Consider the following 25572-nt stretch of genomic DNA (forward strand, 5'->3'; position numbering starts at 1 on the left):
AAAAGCTGGAACAATGAGGAGGAAGAAAGGCATGTGATTAAAATGCCGGAGGTCGAGAGGGACCCCACCTCACCTCGCCTCACACCAAACACTCGCACAGTGGCAGGGACAACACGACAAGTCCTGCTTTCTCATCTATCCAGCAAACTGTTTTTCCTGTGTATTCCCATGCAAGAGGTCAAGTCATTGTTACACAATGATAAAGTGTCTTCTCATCCTGTGTAGGGCACAGTCATCTTGTAGCTACAATAAACATATGTCTAGCAGCAATGTAATTCCTAAACAAATGATTCCTTCACAATCACAGAGCCACAAATGTCCTTATCAATCAGTACTCATTTAAAATGCACGCTCACACACACAATATATGACCATAAAAAATATATGGCTGTAACCATAAATTAAATACTGGGGTAACTTAATAGGCCTACTAAATTGTAAGTTTTTAAAAACAGAAATACATTTAAAAAATTAAGAATGAATTTTCTATCGTTTGATCTATTTGTCTATCTATCTATCTATCTATCTATCTATCTTATCTGTCTGTATATCTATTTTTGTTATAAAAAATATTAGTTATGTCTATTCTATAGTTCAGTCAGCTATCAATCTATCTAATATTCTATCTATTTATCTGTCATTCTGTAGATTTAATGTTCTAACTATTAATTGATCTATCAATCGTTCTATATTTCAGTTGTTCGGTGTCTGTCTGTGTATCTATCATTCTATCAGTATATCACTCTGTCTATTGATTGCTCTCTTTCAATTGTTCTATCTTTCGTTCAGCTGTTCTGCCAATCGATCGTTATTTTTATTGACTATCTATCTATCTATCTATCTATCTATCTATCTATCTATCTATCTATCTATCTATCTATCTATCTATCTATCTATCTATCATTTTGTCATTCTGTCTATTGATCATTCTCTTTCAGTCAGCTGTTCTGTCAGTTGTTCTTTGATCAACTACTCTGTCTATGAATTGATCACTCTTTCAATCAATTGTTCTATCTATCTATCTATCTATCTATCTATCTATCATTTTGTCATTCTGTCTATTGATCATTCTCTTTTAGTCAGCTGTTCTGTCAGTTGTTCTTTGATCAACTACTCTGTCTATAAATTGATCACTCTTTCAATCAATTGTTCTATCTATCTATCTATCTATATGAGGTTCTCATGACAGAATGCGGTGATGATGCCACATGGCTGCGCAACAGTGCTGTAAACATTCTTTCTACATCTCTCTCTCTTTCTCCTCCTCCTCCTCCTCCTCCTCCTCTCCCGCCTGCACTTAGACTAGCACACTGTGTCATTGCCTCTCTCAGTCCTCTCCTCCTGAGCTTCACGTCGCTTTGACTGATCCAACACTCATTGGATGAGCTTGAGGGGAGAACAGCCTTCAAACATAGACCCGCACCTTTCATTTTATTTAGTCAAATAAAAAAGTCGAGTTTTGTAGATGCAAACGTGAACGTGGTTTTTACTTTGACTTCACTTTTTGTTGTGACATCGCGCGCATACTGAATCAAATCTACTACACCCGCTGAGATTTGCCCATCATCTCCAGTCGGGACAAGAGCAAGGAGAAGAGGACATGTTCAACAGTTTTTAACTAAAGAAGCCTCAATACTCATTAACAAAGTTTCCAAGAAATTCACATGCGCACCAGGAAAGGGAAATATTTCCTCTTTTCGAATCCCGTTTCCTCAGCACATTCGGAGAAAGAGGGGAGCTTGAGAAATCATGCTGGTTTCTGTGGAGAGGGTCAAGATACTAAAGTTTCACTCCTGTAAGTTGGATGAGTAGGTTTGAGCTGTAAAAATCAACGTGTTTTATCTGGGAGAACAGGAATTTTGCCGCAGCATTCACGAGACACTGATTTTAATTTACAGAGGAAGGCTGCAGAGGGATTATGATGACACCAAATGACGACCTGATCTGTGGTAAAATATTAATTGAACTATTTTTACTGTTTTTGACTTAAATGATGTTTTATATTAAAAGTGTGTTTTAATATATTAGGATGAGAAGTGAGGGCGCGCTCTTGCGTCGACTAAGCCGTTGGTCTGTACTTGCGTCACGTTTAAGAAGTTCAAAGTTTTTTTTTTTTCCAGCTTTGCGTTTTAAGACGTGTAAAATGAAAATAGTTAAGTTTAACTTTTAGAAACGCGTCTCCAGACCCCCTGTTTCAGTTTCATTCGTTCGCGCTCCGTCCAGATGTCGTTGAACGCCAGAACGCGTCGTATAACATTACACACCGAGTCTACTCAATTATAAAAATATATATGGTCACACTTTATTTTAAAGTCAAATTCTCTCTATTATCAAACGATTAATTACGATTTTTGCCTCAGTAAACTTCTAATTTGCTGCTTATTAATAGTTAGTAAGGTAGTTAAGTTTATGTATTCGATAGGATTAGGGATGTAGAATATGGTCATGCAGAATACGTGCTTTATAAATACTAATAAACAGACAATATGTTTATAATGTCAATAATTGGCATGCTAATAAGCAACTAGTTAATAGTGAGAATTGGTATGCTAAAGTGTACTAAAGTGTTATCAAATATATACTGTATATATAGGCTATATTGATACATGTACTCCTAAAATATATGCCCCCATAGCAAAGCCATTAAAGAACCATTATGGGTTTCCCAAAGAACCTTTCATGAAACAGTTTTTAAGATAAGCATTTTTTTTTCTTAGTGTGAAGAACCTTATTAGAATAATATTTTTCCACTGAAGAACCTCTGCTTATTGTTGTAGATGTTTTTAGTTGTACACAATTTTCTCGTTTAATTTCTGTCAGCAACTAACTTTGTGAATGATGGACATTTTCAGTTGTGCTGAAAGTATGTCTCAAGTGTGTCTCTGTCTTGATGTTTTCAGAGTCTTAGTTCTTCCCATCCATTTTGAGAATGAAAGTGTTCCAGATGGGGCCGCTGAGGCTCACTCTTCTAGTTCTGCTGAGCGGTGTGTCGTTTGGAGTGGTTGAACTGGAGCCCCTCGCTCAAAACCAGCCTCAGTCTCTCAGTCCCCATCCACCTCAACAGAACATCACCCTGGCAGTCATCCTGCCTCTACACAACACTGAGTACCCCTGGGCATGGCCCCGGGTCGGCCCTGCCTTGCACTGGGCCCTGGACAAGGTGAACTCTGACCCCAACCTGCTGCCAGGCTACCATCTACAACTTGTTTTCAACAGCAGCGAAAACAAGGAAGGAGTGTGTTCTGATTCAGTGGCTCCTCTCGTGGCCGTGGACCTGAAGTTCTCATATAACCCCTGGGCTTTCATTGGGCCGGGATGTGACTACTCGTCCTCACCGGTGGCCCGTTTCACCACACATTGGGAGGTTCCGATGATCACGGGTGGAGCGAGAGCGTTAGGTTTCAATTTGTACTCATCCATCACCAACATCGGCCCCACACACAAGAAGCTGGGTGAGTTTGTGGTCAGGATGCACCGGCATTTTGGGTGGTACAAACACGCCCTACTCATGTTTAACGATAATAAGAACGACGACCGGCCGTGCTACTTTGCCGTGGAGGGGCCGTACACACAGATGCGCGAGGACAACATCACGGCAGATGACATGGTGTTTAATGAGAATGATGAACCCGTCCGTTATGAAGTGCTTCTCCGGGACATCAGCCAGAAAGCCCGTGGTAAGTGTGACACGCGGTGGGGTGGGAAGACGATGTCAAGTACTAATGGCAGGCTGATGTTAGATGTCACATTTGTCAAATGAAAAAGCTCTTGCTCACATTGTCTGGCTGTCACTGGTTTGAAGAAGCTCATCTAATTTTTTTTTGGCTTGGACTTGTTACGTGTTGTCATTTATTGTAGCACATTCCACTATGTTCACGCAGCAGCGTAATACAGCTGCCAATCCCATTTAGAACGATACATACCCTTGTGAAAAAGAAGTGTGCTTAATTGTACTGAATTCGCACTTGGAGTGTACTTTGAACCTTAAAAGTATATTTTTGTATAAATATTTACTTATTATTTATTATAATATAGTATTATTGAAGTAAAATGCCACTTAAAGAGAGTACACTTTCGTGCACTTTGTAGTAATATGAAATTAATGAACTTTTGTCATGCTTTAAAAAAGTACACTTATTTTGATGTATTGACTAACATACATTAAGTTGACTTAATTGCATGTAAAATAAATTTACACTATAATAATTGTTTTATTTATAACGTACAGTTAAGTGTCTAAAAACATTACACTCAGTTTATTCTTTTAAAGTTATTTCCATAATAAGTACTGTTTTTAAAAGTATGATAAAGCGTTTTTTTCACAAGGGTATGGTTGTGTTTGATTATGAAAGAAACTTGAATTATGATCAGGCTCAATACTTGAAATATAAAGTCACAGCTGATTTTTGAGAGGAAGTTCAGTTAATATGTGTATGAATAGATCTGCTATCGTCACATCATTGATATGCAGTACATGTTACATAAGCGTGGCTATATCATTCCTGCCTGTCACTAATGTGAGTGCTATAAACCTCTCTCAGGTTATGAAAAATGTAAAAAAATATTGTCAGGCTGGGGAGTTTGGAAAGGGAACCAAATATGCCAAACAGTTGAGAATAAGAATCAAATCCGTGAAGACAATGAGTTTTGTTATTTGCTACAGTTATATGGTTTTCTTTCTCCGTGGTTACATGCATTATTCATGAGCTAGAGAAGAGGATTGTCTCTGATGCCTGTCTATGCAGACGATATTTGATCCATTCTTGTCACCCTTTAAATATACAGGATGATTTGAGAGTCACTCCTGGTATAAAAATTGAATATGGTTGTCAGTCTTAAACATTAGCTAAGTTTACATGCAACCAAATAATTCATTAGTAATGGAATTGATATCTCAGTTGGATTGAAAATCCTTCATGTAAACACCTCAATCAATAGATCTGAATCAAATTTCAATAGGATTGGAAAGGGTGGTGCAGACCTAAAGTAATGTGATCAATAGGAAAGAATTTAAGCACATAAATGCTTGAATTTGACAGTTTTCTCAATCGAATTCAGCTGCATTCATTGAATATTTCAGCGGTTGAATATGACAAATTACAATTACAAAAGTACACCTATTACATCCTATAGCAATGTGTACTTAGATAAGAAAAGAAGAAGAACATTAAATTTGACTGCTAATGCAAATATTGACAGAAATGTGACTGACAGGTTTATAACAAGAGCCTATAGACTTTTATTAAGTGCGGATTTATTACTCAGGTCTGTCTGTGAGCTGCCACAGGTCCCGCATAGGTGAATAGAAACAGGAAGGAGAAGCCCCTCGAGCTCATCTGTGCCTGAGGCTGAGAAATGAGTTCACGCAAGCACAGCTGGAAACAATTAACTCAGAAGAGATGCAAGAGCACTCTACCTCGTCCCCATGCCCCTATTCCCAGGGTCTGACAGAAACAACTGAGCATTTCATAAAAGTTTGTATGGGTAATAAAATCCTGAGAATATGAAAATTGGAGAGAGACACAAAGGGAGAGACAGAGAAATACTGAAATGTCGAGAGGGGAAAGAGTACAAACAGAATAATTTTGAGAAAATGACTGGCTCACTGTTGGCTTCACACACCAGGAGACATAAGAGTCAAGGTCGTCTCCTCTTCAGAGACAGAATAAAAAGAACTGGCAGACAGGTGGAGATTGATAGATGCAGAGAGTTAAAGAGCTGAGAGAATAGATGAGTGTTTGTCCCCTCGCTCTTATTCTGCTGTTTTTTGTAGTTAATGGAACAAAATTGATTCACTTATGCGTCGTGATTCAGAATTGATCCATAAGAATTTTTAGTTATTGTTAATTATTTTTTAAAAAGCACATGTAGGACAAAGCATTATGGATAAGTGATGGGTACAACAGTCTAAAGGTGGCACACTCAATGCATCTGTATAGGATCTGTTGTGCATATTTATATCATTCAAAAGGTGCATTTACACAACAATCAAACATACACTTGAGCTTTCAGATAAGTGTCACAGCCAAGGACAAAAAGGCTGAATGGAGATTTTACATCTTAAAGAAAACCACCAGCCAGTGTTGTGTGTCATGACCATGATGTTTAAAGGAAGTATGTATTTTTTTTTTTACAGAAGTCACAGTAGGGGAAAATATAAGGAAGCCAGTTTCTGCCGCAGAATACAAAATAAATAAATAAAAAGCTAATAGAGAGCCAGATTGGTCTCATTGATATTCATGCTAAAGATAGGTTGCACATATTTAGCCGATTCAGTAATAAACTGATCGATTTTAAACATTCAAAACTTCTCATGCACAATTATATCTGTGAATTGTGTTTTGCATTTGTTAATAAAGATATGATAATCTTTATCATACACTGTAAATCGCAATTTGTTAACGTTAATTTAAAAAATCTTGCAGACTTATTGTCTCCGAAAAATCGAGTTAAGGTTACTGTACTTAGATTCAAGGTATATTCAAGTTTTCATAAATTTGATTTCAGAGTGAACTTGTATAGTAACTTTAACATATTAACATAACATAACAATGTTAACAATTGTTTTTTATTTATTTATTTTTATTTATTTATTTTTGTTTTTTTGTGCATGTGTGAATTAAGTTTCAAACTTGTGCATCATATCTTTTTTCATTAATTATTGATGAGGCCAGTCTGGCTCCATATGGGAATTGTGATATTATCTCAATTATATCTTTATTTGTTGCTGTTCCAAGATTATAAATATCACAATTTTGATTTACTTCACAATCCTGACTTTTTTCCTTCCTTGCCTTGAGTTTGTTTTACCTTTTTTTTTCCTGAATTGTGAGTTTATATCTCACAATTCCGACTTCTTTCTCTGATTTGTGGTTTTGTGCCGCAATTCTGACTTTTTTCCTCTAAATTGTGGGTTTATAACAATTTTAGTTATATATCTTATATTTAGATATAGTGTCAGACTTGTGTATTATGAACTCATAATGTTCGTAATTTCGTATGAAATTTTTGTTTTCCATAATTTGCAAGATGTCAATTCAGAATTGTGAGATCTAAACTCACTTGCGTGTACCATTTAGGATGGATAGTATGCAAAATTTGGATGCAATCAAAGACAAGTCCCCGAGTGCCAGTAGATTCAGCGAATGCTTTTCCTATCTTGCAGCATGTACCCAAGAAATAACTGCAGTGTGTCTGAATATTGACTCCCTATCTGTGTGAGTAATTGCTGTCTCTCCAGAGCGATAGCAGAGTGGTGAAAGAACTGTGAGTGTGAACGGTCTTTAGCTGGGGCGCTCTGTGTTCAGACGGGGTCTAAATCTTCAGCTGCTGTGCAGGCGATTAAACGGGTTCAGACATTAGAGGAGAGGCTTGTTAGATGTCCACTAGAACATGCCATCCTTTAATAAGGCTCTCCATTCCTTGATCTCAGAGTTATACACACACAAATGCATGTGAACACGCATTCGGACACAATCACACACACATTTTCTCTGTTCAGCTCAGTAAACAACTCATCTGTTGCATGCAATATCATAAAAATATATGTCAGGATATGGGGACATACAGTATACGATATTCTGTTTAAATACTAACATTGAAGAATTAAATCAGTGTTTTATTTTTTAAATTGTATTATTTTAGACTAATTAACTGTGAATAAGACATTCCTGTGACCTCACTCACATGTGCAATTACAGATGTTAGCTATTTAGCACACTTCTAAAAATATATACTCACTGTGCTCAAGATTTAGCAAAGATTGACAAGCAGTCACTGTTTTAAATAATGGAATCAGCCCATTGGTATTTCCACATGAACAGAATCCCTTGTGACTTTTGTTCTTCTTGGCTGTGGTTTATGGTTTTATTTTGGCTTGTATGACTCCTGTTACTTTTATTGACCTTGTCATCCCGCCATTTCTCTTTTTGAGCATGCAATCAATCAATTTGCAGGCTTAGCTGGCACGGAGTGGAGGTGCATTTTAGAAGGATACTTTCAAATGTCCTGCGGCTTTGTCCTCATCCACTGAAACTAATACTGGTGTTACGGCTACACAGGAGATTGTTTGACATTTATACACAGTAGGCTAGTGATTTTAACTCAAATCATGATGTGTGTTCTCTGTGCGTGCTTATATAGACTTAAATACATACCCATATGTATTCAGTTTTATAACAACACAGTAATAAGCTGCATTATTTAAATAGCAATATTTTTACTTCAAACTTATATATTTTAAAACAGTTTCAGTGTGATGATGCAAACTGATAAGTTAAAAATAATAATAATAAAAATAATACTTATTTAAAAACTTGTAAAATGTAATTCTTTTATTAGTAGTAGTAATAGTAGTAGTAATAGCAGTATTATTATTATTATATAGTCCCTTTAATAAATGCAATGCAAGTCAAAGTGATTCATAGGTTAGAATATAATAACATTTTAGACTGTAAATACATTAATAACATACTGAAATAGATAAGCAAAAAACAATAAGCAAAAAAAAAAAGAAGAAAACAAAATATAAAAATTCAATGGATAAAAAAAAGGGCTGAAGGAAAGCAATGGATTCCAAGTAACTAGTTATCTTTCGAAGAGGAGGTGGGAGAGGAGACACAGCAGACTTGGAGAACCAGCACAGATGGGGAGGGGTATTCAGTTTGTTAGCTCCATCAAAATAATATATTGTTACTCAGGCCTAGTTTCTCATCAGCATTACAACGCTTGTTATGTTTGCCAATGTCGCAGCACAGTTTCATGACTTTAGATCGAATTTTCACAGGGATGAAGCCTTGTTGTTGACAGTTGTCTTTTTTGTGGCTTTCTGAGGTCTTGAAGGAGTAATATGTTAGGAGTACAGGAGCTTGGAGGTTTGGGTGCTGCTAAGCCTCATTGTGAGCGTCAGTGCTCTGGCTGCGATGTAGGCGTTGAGCTAATTCAAACGGCATGCTTTTGTCCAAGAGCTGGATTACATCCTGAATTTGTGCCATTTGTGTCAGTGTTTACCCCCAGAGCGCTGTTTACTAAATCAAAGCTGCGATTTGTGTAGAAAAAGAGAGAATGTAAAAGAGAAATATGCCAGCATATAGTATCTTGAGGGAAGCTGTGGTCTTATCACCTATAATGGTGGAAATAGATCAGTCCTCTCATTGTAATTACGCATTAATGCTGCTCGCAAATGTAGTTTTTCTCACATTGTCACACATGATAGTATCGGAAGAGTGACACAAATGCTTGTTTCCACATGGCAATATGGCTGGTTTTAGCGAAACAGAAAAGGTGAACAGTTACTTTCTAAGGTGTTTGAAGTGGTTGTCAGTGCATTGCTAAGTGGTTGCTACGTAGGGCTTTTTGAGCCGTAGTCAGGTGGATTCTTACTGAACCAAATTTTTAAAAAATGTTTTGGTCATGCAAATCAGTTTCTTATGCTTTATTATTATTGTTATTATTATTATTACCCATATGTATTCAGTTTTATAACAACACAGTAATAAGCTGCCATTTTTACTTAAAAAGCAATATTTTTACTTGTGTTAAAACATTTTCAGAGTGATAAGTTAATAGTAACAATAATACATATTATTATTGTTGTTGTTGTTGTTGTTGTTTTTGTCTTCTGTTTTATTGTCAGGTGAAAATTAAGTTTCTAAAAATAATAATAATAATAATAATAACAATACTAATAATAGCAGTAAAATGTTGTGCAAATCAGTTTTTTCTGTTTTATCATTAAATGAAAATTAAGTTTGTTTAGAAAACTATAATAATTATAATTATTATATAATTATAATAAAGTGATGAAATGAATAATAATAATAATAATTTTATAATAATATTAATAATAATAATTGCCATGATCTTCTGCCAGTTCACCAGATGTTTTTTTTTTGTCATCAGGTGAAAAGCAGAAATTAATTAGAATTAGAAACGTATTATTATTATTATTATTATTATTATTATTAAACAGTAAAACTTATAATAATAATTATTATTATTATTGTTATTGTTATATAGCACCCTCCAAACATACAAATATGTTTATAAAACATAAGAATATAAAAACCTTTTAGACAAATAAATAAATAACACGTTAAATAAAAACAATAAGCAAAAGAAAAGAAAAGAAAAGAAATAATGAAAAAATGAAAAAAGTAACTAGAAATCGTGAGCTTGCTTTAGTAAGTACTAGTAATGCTTCCAGTCTTTACTGCTTCCAGACACTTTTTCGTGCACGTCTGTGTCTTGAGTTTCTATTTAGGAATTACCTCAGAGATAAGCTGTGCTCCACACGGCATTTCAGCTGGACTAACACTTTCACAATCTCCTTGGCCGCCATGATCGAACGCCAGTGAACAGGAACCAGGTTGTTTCCATAGCGACAAGGAGCATCTGTCCAAATGCACAAAGGCAAGTGGGCGTGACGAGACCTGTCACCTGTCGACTGAATCGTATGTTTTCATTTAACATGGACCAGAGCTGTCGGAAAAAGAAGCACACCGAGAATACGCCCACATGCGGACCAAACAAACGGACATGCGTACATACTCAAAGACAGATACCACCCATCCACTCACAACAGTAACACTTCTGCATGCCTCAATATACACAACGTTCACTATCAAGAAGGTAACAGGACAGCTGCAGCTTTATCGGAACACCAAATAAAACCATCATTGCTTTTATCGCCAAGATCTTCTCAATGAATCACAAGGGCTTTTCCAACAAGTCGTGCATGATTGCAGCTTCTAGGCACTGTATTTAAAGTGACACAGAGCTGCCATAACTCTTTTCTCCACTTTAAAGAGAAAAACATTCAGACCGAACCAGCTGCAATATGATAAGTGTGAACTGACATTTCCAGATCTCAGCCTCTGCACTGTAATTCATAAAGATCGTGTGGCTTTCATTGCCAGCTGGAGCACTGAGCTCATGTCAGTCATTTAGACGCAGCTGCTGATGATGGCTTGGGTTGGATGGCGACATTCAGTGGGATGATCTAAGCTTCACACGTTGAGGTGTTGATGCACTTCTTGGCGTTCCTCAGACACATGTTCTTGCGTCGCACATGCTGCTCTTGTATCTGATAATACATGTTGCGTATAGGTTAAAAGGAGCTGTCATCATCTGCTCATCCTGATGCCATTTGATACATTTTTTGTTTGTTTGTTTTTTTAAAGGCAGTCTTACAGATGCGGCATCTGAAAGCTTAGGCTTGCTGTCTTTTCAGGTAAACATGTGTGCATGGAATTACCTCCTGAAACTGATTTCAGACAAACTTCTGAGGTGGCATTGTAGTTTATTGATTGATAACAAAATAGAGAGAGCTTTGGTGAAAATAAAGCAAATATTTAATTACTACAATACAATTTTTTTCACTAGAAATGACATCAAAAGTGGAAAAAGTTTAAAAATATTTAATCAAAAATGTACATTTACACAAATTTAACACCGACCACAATTTTCAAACACCATCTTTAATGTTTAGCTCAACTGTCACAAGGATACAGGATACAGGATGGTGGAATATCATAATATACATCTCAGTAGACACTGTGTGACACAATCATTGGATTCGGATGTGCCTTGCTTGCAGAGGCAGCATTTTTCAGCTTTCAGACTCAACCAGAATGACCTGCTTGAGTATGGATGGTGAGCCAATTGTCAGTCCTTTAAATATTCTTCATTGAGCATCTTGCCTTTGGGCCTTGCTTTTCGATTTGGTTCATGCCTCTGCATATTGCACCTTGGCATGTTCACAAAACACAAGAGAACCAGTGTGCAGTTTTTCTTTTGTGGTGTATGCATACATTTTTGTGTGTGGGTTAACTATGCCAAGGCTTCTTTTTGAGCATCTGTTTTATAAGTATGAACATTTAATATAGGCCACAATAGATGTAAACATTGTATTCAGCTATGGTCAGTGTTGCCAAGTCTGCGGGAATTGGACTATTCTAACAGTTTCCGTGGGTTGTTTTCCATGTCTGCAGGTTTAAGCAACCACAATAATGTGATATTTAGCCCCTAAAATGCACATTTTACCAGGGGAACCCCACCATAAAACTTGCATTTTACCCCCGGAATGTGATTGGGGCTAGTTTTGGGCTAGTTTTGAGTAGCAATTGGGCGGGTTTTGTTGTGAGCAGGTGTCAGCCGTTAAGCAAGTGAACATCAGTGGGTGGGGCCTATGGTGCGATGATGTATTTCCTGATGTCAGGAGATCATATGCAAATACATTTGCCCATGTGATGTCACACATCCCCCAATATCCAAATAAGCCATGTTTGGAGTTTAGTTAAATAAACGCTAACTCACAAGATGTTTTAATGATACAAAGACCTCTTAATTGGCAAAAGATCAAGGAAAATTTGTTTTCTCATTTAATGACTCACCTAAGTATCTGCTTGGTAATGAAGTACCAGTACTCATGACTAAAGAATGAGTAGGTGTATCCAAACAAACTTTAGCCTATAATCTTTGTAATTCATAACAGCTGATAAGGATGTCCGTGACTCCTGTTTGGGGAGTCATCGGGCAAACGGCTGCACTTTCAGTCATTTCCCATAAAAGAGCCCATCTGTTGCCTCCACGGACCCAGAAAGAGTGGATGTTAATTGTGCCCGGTTGTTGAAACAAGTAGAGTTTGTTACCCTTTTCCAACAGATGGGTTTGTAAACACAAGGTGACTGGCACATAAAAGCAGTCAAAGACCCATGGGAGGCTCACAGAAAGGAGAGGTGCCTTCTGTGCAAACAGACAATCTAGAGTTCCAGTCAGATCTGATTGGAAGTGTAATTCATCACCCCTCCTGCCACCTGAGCACAGTCCTGGGTCAATGGCAAATTGCCTATTGCTTGTCTGGAATGTTCTGATTACCGAAAAGCTTCCGTAACAACAGATTTTCTTCATTATAAATGACATTTATTATGTCACTGTTCACCAATTTTGTCTCTTTAAAGATTAGGGATGGACTACTATTAAAATTCTGGCCAATACGATAAGCTCATAGATATTTTCATGGTTGATAAATAATTATAGGGTCAATTATCACCATAGAGTGCCTTTCAACCCTCACAATACTTAAAAATTTTGGTTTTAATTTCCCATTCGCTTTATGTCATATCATAAACAGTAGACACTCAAGTACTAAAGAAACATATTAGCTGAGTGTCACGGTTCTGGGTAGTGCACACACAATAAACGCGAAGACGAAGGTTCAAAGGGAATAAGAGATTTAATATAACTAGAGATGAGGAGGTTCACACACACAGGGTAACATCAACAAACAATAACCGACAAACTGGAACTCAAAAGGACAGCAACTAATATAGTGGAGATAACGAGTGGCAGACAGGTGAACACAATGAAGGTGATTAACTGATAATTAGATGATGGCAGAAACTAGGTCACACATGGGGAATGAAAACACAAACAAAAGTCCATAACTGTGACAGTTCGCCCCCCTCCCGGAAGGCGCGACCCCGCGCCGTAGAAGGGGAAGGAGACGGAGGGATGTCGGAGGGTTGGTACGAATGGGCAGGAGGAGGTTCAGGAGGTGGCCGGATGACCGGGAGGAGGACGATCCGCAGTGTCCAGGGTGGTGACGGAGGAAGGAGCCAGGGGGAGAACAGAGGGACCCAGGGCGGATTAGACGGGAGGGAGGAGCCAGGGAGGAGACAGGAGGGACCCGGAGCAGGAGAAGCCTGGCAGGACCCAGGCCACAGCCATGATGCCGGCCCATGGTGGAGCCGACGGAGGGAGGAGCCATGGTGGAGGAATGGCCACCGACTCCAAGGGGCCGACCGACGACGGCAGAGCAGGTGGAGGAGGAGCCCGAGCCGGAGCCGGAGAGCAGATGAGTCCGGGCGAAGCCGAGGATCCGGAGAGCCAAGGTGGAGCCGAGGGCTCTGGCAACCGAGGCGGAGGCGGAGATCCAGAGGTACGCGGCGGAGCCGGAGCGACTGAGGACCAAGGTGGAGCTGGAGGGAGGGAGGAGCCCAACAGAGCCGGTGGGGCGGAGCAACGAGGCACAGCCGGAGGAGTGGAGTCCTGAGGCGATGGCGGGATGACGACCGACCAAGGCGGAGCCGGAGGGACGAAGGAGCCCGGTGGAGCTGGTGGGCCGATGGGCGACGGTGGAGATGAGGGAGCTAGGAGCCGAGGTGGAGCCGCTGGGTCGGAGGGCCGAGGTGGAGTCCAGGACTCAGAGGCTGGAGGCGAAGACGAGGGATCCCCCAGCCACGACGCCGATGGAGACAGGCAGACCCGCGGCGATCCCACCGCACAGATGGTGGGCTTAGGGTGAGCACAGGGGCTGCCAGGATGCAGCGGAGGCGGGGCTGAAGTAGCCGGGATGATAGGAGGAGGCAGGAGAGGGAGGGTGGGTGGGAAAATCCAGGTAGGTAGGCAATTCAGGGTAGTTAGAGATTTCAGATGAAGGTGTGAGCATGGAAGGCATGTCTGCATGAGTTTCCCAATCTATTAAGTTCCCAGAGTCCTGCGACTGCTCACCCTCAGCGGCGGTGCAGTGGGCGGGGCTTTCTTCGGCGCCCTCACGCTCCACTGTAGCTTCCGCTGTCGCGTGCGATGTAGCCGGCTCTCGCACCTGATAGGACTGTCGATGAGGTTCTGGCTCCGGGGCAATCTCCGGCTCAGTCGCTCCTTCTTGCGATGGCTCGCGGGTTGCTATGGGCTCTGGCTCTCCGTCCGCGGTGGGCTCGGGCTGACGCTCTGCGGCTCGGGGTGATGGTGGGCTGGGCTCTGGGTCAGGAGTGGGACTGGTGTCATCGTCCTCGTAGTCCACGGTCAGTGGGGATCCACAGGACACCAACACCCACTCCACAAAGGTGGCAAAATCTCCCCGAGGACCATCTCCGGACAACCGCGCTCTGCACTCGTCGTTCAGGCTCGTCCGGTAGAACGTGCAGAGGCAGTAGTCCGGGTAGTGGGTATAGTTGGCGATTTCCACGAATAGTCTTGTATGGTCCTCAAGGGAAAGGCTCCTCTGCTCCAGCATGAGGAGGAGGCAGGCAGGGTCATTAATGACAAAACGGAAAATAAAAACTGACAAAAACGAAAAACAAAACGAGGGGAAACGCGCAGCTATGCTTTATTTTCGTTTTTGGTCAGTTATTCTGTCACGGTTCTGGGTAGTGCACACACAATAAACGCGAAGACAAAGGTTCAAAGGAATAAGAGATTTAATATAACTAGCGATGAGGAGGTTCACACACACACAGGGTAACATCAACAAACAATAACCGACAAACTGGAACTCAAAAGGACAGCAACTAATATAGTGGAGATAACGAGTGGCAGACAGGTGAAAACAATGAAGGTGATTAACTGATAATTAGATGATGGCAGAAACTAGGTCACACATGGGGAATGAAAACACAAACAAAAGTCCATAACTGTGACACTGAGCTCCCACACATTTTTTTTTAGATATGTATGGGCCATTATTCAAAGCATAAACCATAAGATATGTCCACCCTGTCATGGACATATACATTACTGTTAAATACGTTTTCATTGCAAAATTAAGATGCAAATGATATTTTCTGAAAGGTATGATGTCCCTTTTCTAAACAGTGTTATTTGTTTGCTTTCAAATTATAAATACATAAAAGATTTTATGTAAAACATGTGTTTTTAAAGAAACTCATACAATTCACACATGTATTTTTTTCTTATTTGGAGAAAACTGATATTTTAATGCAGTTTTTTGTTTGCATGTTATTGCCCCCACACCTAGCTATTGAACACACTGGATTATATAGATATGATTGAATTATTATTTAAAATATTATTGTAAAATATCAAGATGACAGGGTGGACCAGCACATGATGGTGTGGACACATAATGCAGAATACACAAATCATGACAAAATATGAAAATGAAACATTTATTCAACTTCTAAAAAAATAATATAATAATAATAATAATAATAAATATAATTACATCGATCACATTGATATACCCCCCTCCCCATTCATTTTCATTCAGTCCACCCTGTCATGTTTATGTCCACTCTATTGAGTCTAAGTGGCAGACGGGGTGGACATTTTGAGCTTCAGTTAGCATATTAGCTTACAACAAACTGTGACTAGCTAAATATTTAGTCTGGTTGTTGAAGAGAATTTGGTATATATAAACATACATATTTTGAAAATACTGTATTCTAATCACTTCTGGCATATTTTGTGCCGACAGGGTGGACATGTTAAGCTTAGGAAAAGCAAGTAAGCAAACTCAGATGAAGAAAATTTGTCAATTGAAAAGTCACCAACTTCTTCACCTCAGCCGTTGAAATTCCCACCACTGAAGAGACAACAAATCTGTTGTCCTGATTTCACTAAAGGGGATGGCCTTTTCTTAAATGGGCGGCTTTCCCAACATGACAGGGTGGACAACCATTCAAGGGACATGGACAAACTCTTCTTTTTTATTAAATAAAAATGTATGTATTTATTAAATAAATATGACCAAATGATCAATACACTCAAATTGAGTTTAACAAAAAATTAACAAAATATTAATAGAGGACAAAACTTTTTAATTTTATGATTTGTTTTGTGTTCTCTCAATCAAATTGAATGAGCAGTGCATGGGACATAGCAAAATAACACGCATCCTCTTACACAAAACTAAGAAAAATCTAGAAAATGTCTCTAAAGAGCCAAGTAATGCTTTTGTTATGAATATAAAAACTTAGCCTAATACAACACACCCTTTCATAGTCATTTTTATGTTAAGTTATCATGGCAAATGAGTTATTTATGTACAGGACACCAAAAGGCACCCTACAGTGATATTGACCCTATAAATATTATATTAGGTTACACTTTATATTAGGTGGCCTTAACTGCTATGTACTTATTTTTTGATGTAAGTACAATGTACTTATTGTGTTCATATTGTATTGCAAAACACTTTTGCTGCTATTGAGGTGGGATACGGGTAAGGTTAGGGACAGGTTTGGTGGTATGGGTAGGTTTAAGGGTGGGTTAAGGTGTAAGGGATGGGTTAACAGTGTAATTATAAATGTAATTACAGAAATTAATTACAGATGTAAGTACATATAGGTATTTTTAAAAATATAAGTACAATGTAAAAACATGTATGTACACAATAAGTGCATTGTATCAAATTATTAATTTAAATGTAAGTACATAGTAGTTAAGGCCACCTAATATAAAGTGGGACCCTATATTATTTTGTCTTAATAAAGGAAAAAAATAAATAAAAAATAAAACCAGTCATTTGAGTGATTTGTCATCACAACATTTACAATTAGGGTTGGGTACCAAAGTGCACCCACAAAAAGCCACCTCTCATATAGTGTGCAAATACTGAACTTTTTGGCATTTTCTTGTGCTTTAATGCACAAATGCACAAAATATCCTTGTAAACGCAGTCCGTTTTGTTAATGTAAACTGTTGAGAAAGAAAATGCATAACAGTATACTGGATCCATGCATTTTCCATGCATTTTTACACCTTACTGTAATCAAAACTGGGAATCGTTAAGAATCTAAATCAATAATCAGAATCTAAAATTTATATACTCTCATAAAAAAAATGTACAAAAGCTGTCACTAGGGTGGTACCCTTTCAAAAGGCTCTAATATGCATCATTTAGGTAGTAATTTTTATCTTTAAGGTACTAAAATGCACCTTTTACGGGTAAATAAAGTACAGACGTGTACCTTTTGAAAGGGTACCGTCCCAGTGACAGCTTTTGTACTTTTTTTCTGAGTCAAATTTACAATATGAAAAATGGATACTCAGTTAAATGTAATCTTTAATAAATCAAAATGTGTTGTTAATTTATTAGTGTTTTTAACTAACTTTAAGAGAGTGTTAGATGTAGCGGCAAATGTTAATCTAAATGCAAAAATACAGTTTGTGTAGTGTGCACTATAGCCAATAAATAAAAAAAGCCTAACTAATGTAGTACCGATACATTGTGCATCCCTATTAAAGAAGCTGTTTAAATTTTATAGCATATAGTTAAAATGATGTAAAATGTAACATTTTCTGTGAAAGCATTTAGTCTTTTGATGTATTTCATGGAAAGTTTGAATTGAATTTCATTTATGTATGAAGTCTCTGTCCATACATCTCTCTGTATGAATGTGAGCTTAGTTACTCTTTTGCAAAGATGGTTTCAAGGCCATACTAATGATGTATGTAGCATGCTAGTCAAACATTGCTCAGCCGCCCACCTAGCAGGTTTAATTAACTCAAAGTTTCTGTTTTCCCTGAAAGCTTGAGGCTTTTTCCGGTAAATGTCTTTGTGGATCATTAATTCTGACAGTCTGACACTAGACAGCTATTCATCACAGGCAGTAATGAATGACATTCCCAGAGCATTAGAGCATCAACCACCTTGAAGTCAGTGAGGAAGAGCGACACAGCAGAGGACGGTGACAAAGGCAAAATGAATATGCTCTCTTACAGTAATACTGACACTCCTTGGCTACATGCTCACGTTCCTAACAGCCAGTTAAATATATCTCCTACATGCCTGGGCACGCTTGTCACAAAGCATTCTCTTTAATCAGGATCTGTCACAGGACTTTATTAAGTGTATGAAAACTGACATCTCAGCTGGTGAGGCATTGGTTTGGGCCAATTTTGCATTTTTATTTACTCTGAATTAAGTAAGGCATAACATTTCTCAACAAATAGTATAAAATCACACTAATATGTAAAATTTGCATTTAGGAATTAAGAATGTAAATGACTTGCTGCATCCAAAATTAAAATCTGAGTATTTTATTTGCCTACTGTTTTGTGATACTGGGTATTTGGGCATAATACTTATTTGACACATATAAACTGCTAAAAAAAAAATTAAAGGAACACTTTGAAAACACATCAGATCTCAATGGGGAAAAATATCATGCTGGAAATCTATGCTGATATGGACTGGGTAATGTGTTAGGAACCAAAGGATGCCACATCGTTTGATGCAAATGAAAATTATCAACCAACAGAGGGCTGAATTCAAAGACACCCCGGAAATCAAAGTGAAAAAATTATGCAGCAGGCTAGTCCATTTTACTGAAATTTCATTGTAGCAACTCAGAATGGTACTCAGTAGTTTGTATGGCCCCCACATGTTTGTATGCATGTCTGACAACATCAGGGCATGCTCCTAATGAAACGACGGATGGTGTCTTTGGGTATTTCCTCCCAGATCTGGAACAGAGCATCACTGAGCTCCTGGACAGTCTGAGATGCAACCTGGCGGCATTGGATGAACCGAAGCAATGCCCCAGAGGTGTTCTATTGGATTTAGGTCAGGCGAGCGTGGGGGTCATTCAATGGTATCAATTCCTTCATCCTCCAGGAACTGCCTGCATACTCTCTCCACATGAGGTCAGGCATTGTCGTGCACCAGGAGGAACCCAGGACCCACTGCACCAGTATAGTGTCAGTCAGGGTGCCATTGTCTAGCCAGTAGAGGTCTGTGCATCTCTCCATGGATATGCCTCCCCAGACCATCACTGACCCACCACCAAACGGGTCATGCTGAACGATGTTACACGCAGCATAATGTTCTCCACGGCTTCTCCAGACCCTTTCACGCTCTGTCACATGTGCTCAGGGTGAACCTGCTCTCATCTGTGAAAAGCACAGGGCACCAGTGGCGGATCTGCCAATTCTGGTGTTCAATGGCAAATGCCAATTGAGCTCCACGGTGCCAGGCAGTGAGTACAGGGCCCACTAGAGGACGTTGGTCCTTCAGACCACCCTCATGAAGTCTGTTTCAGATTGTTTGGTCAGAGACATTCATACCAGTGGCCTGCTGGAGGTCATTTTGTAGGGCTCATGACAGTGCTCATCCTGTTCCTCCTTGCACAAAGGAGCAGATACCGGTCCTGCTAATGGGTTAAGGACCTTCTACGGCCCTGTCCAGCTCTCCTAGAGTAACTGCCTGTCTCCTGGAATCTCCTCCATGCTCTTGAGACTGTGCTGGGAGACACAGCATACCTTTTGGCAATGGCACATATATTGATGTGCCATCCTGGAGGAGTTGGACTGCCTGTGCAGCCTCTGTAGGGTCCAGATATCGCCTCATGCTACCAGTAGTGACACTGACCCTATAGCCAAATGCAAAACTAGTGAAAAACAGTCAGAAAAGATGAGTAGGGAAAAAAATGTCAGTGGCCTCCACCTGTAAAACCACAAAAAAAAAAAAACCTCTTAGCATGTTGATATAGGAGTAACTATTATTATATATATATCATATATTATCACATTAGCAATCAATAATATTGGTCACTCATAACTCCTAAATAAATAAATAATATGATTTTATAGTCATAAACACAAGCATGCTTTGTATATATTATACAATACATAAACACTTTTTATATCTGGGAAACTAAATTATTATTGCTAAGCATGTCATAAACATCTACATATATTCACAAACACATTCTTTAGTGTTACAGTGTACACACTCATGTTACTTTTATATCGTATAGTTTTCTATTTTATAGAATATTAAAATACATCATGGCATCGTGAGACATTTAGATGCAATGAAATGAAACATACTTCATAATGTTTCACTTGATTATACATGTAGTCAGGAAATATAGTTTGGAAAAAGCCTAACTAGTAAAATGTGTAGGGGAGCGCGGGGCACAACCTAACAACTTTTTGAATTTCTCAGTTTGTGTAAATCCACGTGGGGTTCAGAGTATAATTTTTTATCCACATTAATTTCACACTTGTCTAGTACATATGTCACTTTTTTTCATAATTACAGTGTATATGTTTTTCGGTATTTACCTCAAAAGAAAGGAAGTGAAATGTGACAACAAGCCCCATAGGTGGGGGTTGAATTTTGGGGCACTTTTTTATAGTGTTGATATGGCAACTAGTAAATACTGTAAATTTGGTTATGCTAACATGTGTGAAATATTAAACCACGTATGTTACAACTAACCCCGCATAATTTTGTGCCCCGCACTCCCCTACAGGTTTTGTCAGAGTAACACAATAACAACTAATGCAAGTAGGCTAATAAAAGAAAGACTTATGTAAATTATCTCCTTCACTGGATCAAGCCGCAAGTTGCATCTCCTTCTTTTTCTGAGGTAATCCATAGTTTATTCCTCTCAGCGTGTCTTCTTCCAGAAATGAACAGTAGCCGAGATGAACTTGAAGAAAAGTCTCGCTGCTTTGTTTACGGAGGTGATGTGGGCGTTTACATGCCGTGCGTCTCACTTTGACTATTGTAATGTCAAAAACGAAAGTAGCTCGTGGGCATGATCTAATTAGAGATAATGAAGTCAGATGGGAAAGACTGGACATTGCATTGGTTTCATATGGATTACTTTATCAGAGAATATTTGTTTTCAATAAGACTTACTTCATTTAAAAGACATGTCAAGCTTTCTATAAATATATATCTCGCGTCTGTCTGTGGAGTATTTGCTGAGTTTCAATTCATTTTAGTGACACATTTCTAGATGAAGATCACGGAGACAAAAGGTGGCAGACAACGCACCGTTTGTTTTCTTTATTTTACAAAAGCACAAAGTTTAGTTGTTATTCTGAGTGTATATAAATAAAAGTAGACACTTTACATATTTGATTGTCATTTTTGATCATAGAGATAAGAGAAAAACATCAGAGTAATTTAACTTCCTTTAGAGTTTATCAGAAAAAATGCCACAAAACGCACCGGTGCATTTGTCGAACCCAGAGACTTAGCTATGATAACCCTGATTGGAACAGAACTTGTATGAATGTTAGATGAAGTCTGTGCTTGACAAAGCATGTGTATTGTGTGTTCTCAAGGGTGGGTATTGTGGGTATGTTGGCATACAGACTGGTAAAGCCCCTCTATAATAAGGAGCCTTTTAAAACCACCCTGACAATACTCCCCCAAACATTCATCTGTCAACACTGACTTAAAAACACAAGATTTGATTAGCAGAGTCGGCATATAAAAACTTGTTTATGGCCTGGGAACATAATTATTGTGGGGGAGGAGAGTGCTTGATGTGAAATATTGCATTTGGATTCATATCTTTGACTGAGTTTTTTGTTCTCTGTAATGTTTTTTGATGCAATATCTCACAGGGGCCATATACATGGCAGATCTGTCAGATTTACAGACCTGATTCAGTCATTTTACCTTTGGCTGGTTGTCTGAGGTATATTCAGTTTTATTTTATCTGACTACAGAAGAATAAACATGCAAAAAAAGCTGTTTATGAGAAGTGACTCAATCTGACGAGAGAGCAGCGACAGCGTGAAATGAAAAAAAAAGAAGAACTCAGTGCAAAACAATGAGAGGTAATTTTTCTGTCAGTCATGTCGTAAACTATTCCCAGCCCTGTCTTCTTGCATTAAATATGACTATGAAGGAAAAACAGAACTATATCAAATAGTTCCCAGCAGATACAGGAGGTCTGCTGTGCCAAAATCATTTAAGGGTACAAAGAGATCCTATTAGATCATTTCATGGAAAGGGAGATTACATGATTGCCAGCACTGGCTAGATTGCTTTTTATCGGAATAGCGTACAACTAAAAGATTGGGGTTGGTAGGATTTTTAAATGTTTATAAGTCTCTTTTGCTCACCAAGGCTGCATTAATTGGACCAAAAATACAGTAAAAACAGTAATATTGTGATTTGTTTTTTACCATTTAAATTAACTGTTTTCTATTTTAATATATTTTAAATTGCAATTTATTCCTGTGATGCAAAGCTGAATTTTCAGCATCATTACTCTAGTCTTCAGTGTCACATGATTCTTCAGAAATCATTCTAATATGCTGGTTTGCTGCTCAAGAAACATCTCTTATTATTATCAATGTTGAAAACAGTTGTGCTGCCTCTTATTGTATTGGAAAGCATGTTACAATCCTTTTTTACAGGATTCTTTGATGAATAGAAAGTTCAAAAGAACAGCATTTGATCAAATGAATGTGTTCTTGCTGAATAAAAGTATTAATTTCTTTTGAAAACAATCATATTGACTTTTGAAAAGCAAAGTATGCATGAAATTCCCAGAAGAGCTGTACATTTGGCAAATTACTTCAGCAAATATGTGCAAGTCAGATTTGTACTGGCAAAAAAAAAAATTATATAAAAAAATATATATACACATACAATTTTGCATCCCAACTGGATTAAAAATAATGCTGTATGTGCCTTTTTGAAATATTTATCATTGGGTACTCTTATTAGAAAATACACTGTAGAATGCAATAGGTAGTGATCCATTTAATTTTCAATACTGATTTAGCCTGAGTCAACAATTAAACTAGATTTTCACCAGGGCATTGCCATTAGGGAAATTACATCAGAATAGGTTCCAGCCCTGAATGCATTTGACTGGGCTGTGATTCTGATTGCCTGTTGATTAGTGGAATGAGGAGTGGAGATTTCTCTTAATTAATTTGTCACCCGGTGATTATGATCACGTAATCACAAGATGACACAAAGTGTTAGAACTAAAGATACTGTTTACTACTAACAAGCCATTCCCTGAAAATCCACACAAAAAAATGCTCAGTTCTGAAACCTAGCAAGCAGCCTTGTCGTCTATTGCATACAGTACAGTTGCAAGTACATCAGACCATGGTCACCATGAACAAAAGGAATGAAAGGAAGACTATTTTGATAATATATGATGTTTTTATGTCTTGTCAGAATGAGAGTCCAAACATCTGATAAATACATTACAATAATTCACAAGTAATCCACACTACTCCAGTCCATCAGTTAACATTATGTGAAGTGAAAAGGTGTGTTTGTAAGAAATGAATCCGTCATTAAGGTGTTTTAACTTTAATTCTGTCAGGACCACTATCGTCAAAGATGACTGACAATTAGCATACAGTTTGGATTGGCGGTATGGTTCTGTTCTGGGCAAGAACTCCCTGCGCATCCATGCAGCCTAGCATGGATGAGAGCAGGGACAGCAGTGATAACCCCCCAGGGTAAACAGAACAGAACCAACGAAAGTATGCAGATATCATTAAAGTTTAGTAATTTTTGTACATTTTAGAATTAGTCTGATTCAAAGGAGAACCAGAAGGCTGGATCCTGACTGACAAAGTAGGAGTTGGGGATGGAGGAGGGTAATTAGCTATTGAGCAATGCGAAAACTGCTGATAAACTGAGGGACCTTATGATGCTTAGATAGGTGTCGTATCCCTATACTGTAGGTAGATGGGGATCAGCTGAGAGTCAGCTGATGCAAGCTTGACTAACGTGACCTGCCAGAACTAACGCTATGCTTGATACCATCGCTTCTGACCAAAATATGAGTTCATAATAATGCTTCCTCCAGTGAAAAAGTCACCAATATATTTGTTAATAACTGTTTTGGACTGTTTTCACTCGTAAACAGTGCTTGGTCTCTGCATATTTCTCTCCTGATTCACTTCATTATGGATAGTGGACTTGTTTGTAGTTAAAGACATCTTAATTATGGATTTGCTTTTTAATTCAATTCAAGATGTTAATTTATGGATTGGAGTGGTGTGGATTATTGTGGTGTTTGGACTCATTCTGACGGCACCCATTCACTGCAGAGAATATATTGGTGAAATATTTTCTGATGAAGAAACAAACTCATTTTGGGTGGCCAGAGGGTGAGTAAATTCAGCAAATTTAAATTTTTGGGTAAACTATATCTTAAATATTTCAATCCATGACCCACGCCAAAAACAGACCAATCTCTGCTGCATGTTCTGCAAAATAAAAATAAAAAATCATGTGGTGAGTGAGTCATGTTGTTGGGAAAGAAACATGTCGGTTCAATATAAAAGAAAAGAAAGAAAATTACACGTAAAGGTGAAGGAGACAGGTGCTATGTAGTGGCACAGTGCATAATTGAATTCTTTTCCAAGAAATGAGTGTATTAAAACTTGGAAAAGAGTCACTGTTTCCAAGAATTAGAACAAGATGGCCACTATTAAAATCATCAACACAAACTACCTCATAGATTTATTGAAAAGACTCCACTCTTCAGCTATACTCATAGTGCATGAGTGGGGCTGTAGAGCTCTCATGTAGGTTCTTCTGTTCCATTCTTCCTTCAGTTCCATATGCGTGGAGAAGATACTGTTATCGGGCCAGTTATAGAGTATAATGACTTATGGGTGCTTCCCAGTGCATCATAAATAAAGAGCTGTGTGTGGTCCTGTTTGGTAACCTTTTCATCCGAAATAACGAGCGCTCTCACATCTGTCACTGTTATTTAAGCACCACCTGCTGTGAATCTCTCACTGCAGCACTGATGCTGCACACCTGAGAGACACAAGTGCTTTCTGTTATTGTTGTGGCATGTGATTAGGTTTTATGACGTCTATGAGTTTGGACATAAATCAGTCTGGTTCACTCAAGTATCACAGTCTTTTTCCGAGCACCATAGCAACAGATACGGCACTTTATCTTCTGTCACCAGGAGTTGATCCATGATCAATTATTTATAAAATTACTGCATGATAGCAGAGGATTTCAAAGACTTCAACAGGTGATAGGAAGTCTAGATAGATAGAACAGACTATCTACTATTCTGTCTGGTT

The 25572-nt window shown here is 38.4% G+C and overlaps 1 protein-coding gene across 3 annotated transcripts in view; it reads left to right on the forward strand.

The window, feature by feature from the left end:
• The first annotated feature begins 1347 nt into the window (after window positions 1-1347).
• The window catches only part of npr1a (natriuretic peptide receptor 1a), a 104117-nt gene continuing 79892 nt past the window's right edge, over window positions 1348-25572 (forward strand). For 2 of the 3 annotated variants that reach the window (XM_058754115.1, XM_058754117.1), the window contains exons 1-2: window positions 1348-1949; window positions 2901-3677. In XM_058754115.1, the coding sequence (XP_058610098.1) occupies window positions 2930-3677 (748 nt within the window). In that variant the 5' untranslated portion in view covers window positions 1348-1949; window positions 2901-2929. The remainder of the gene's footprint in view (window positions 1950-2900; window positions 3678-25572) is intronic. The other variant, XM_058754116.1, reaches the window with a different exon arrangement.

The sequence above is a fragment of the Onychostoma macrolepis genome, chromosome 19, assembly GCF_012432095.1.
Source record: "Onychostoma macrolepis isolate SWU-2019 chromosome 19, ASM1243209v1, whole genome shotgun sequence".
NCBI classification, from domain to species: Eukaryota; Metazoa; Chordata; class Actinopteri; order Cypriniformes; family Cyprinidae; genus Onychostoma; species Onychostoma macrolepis.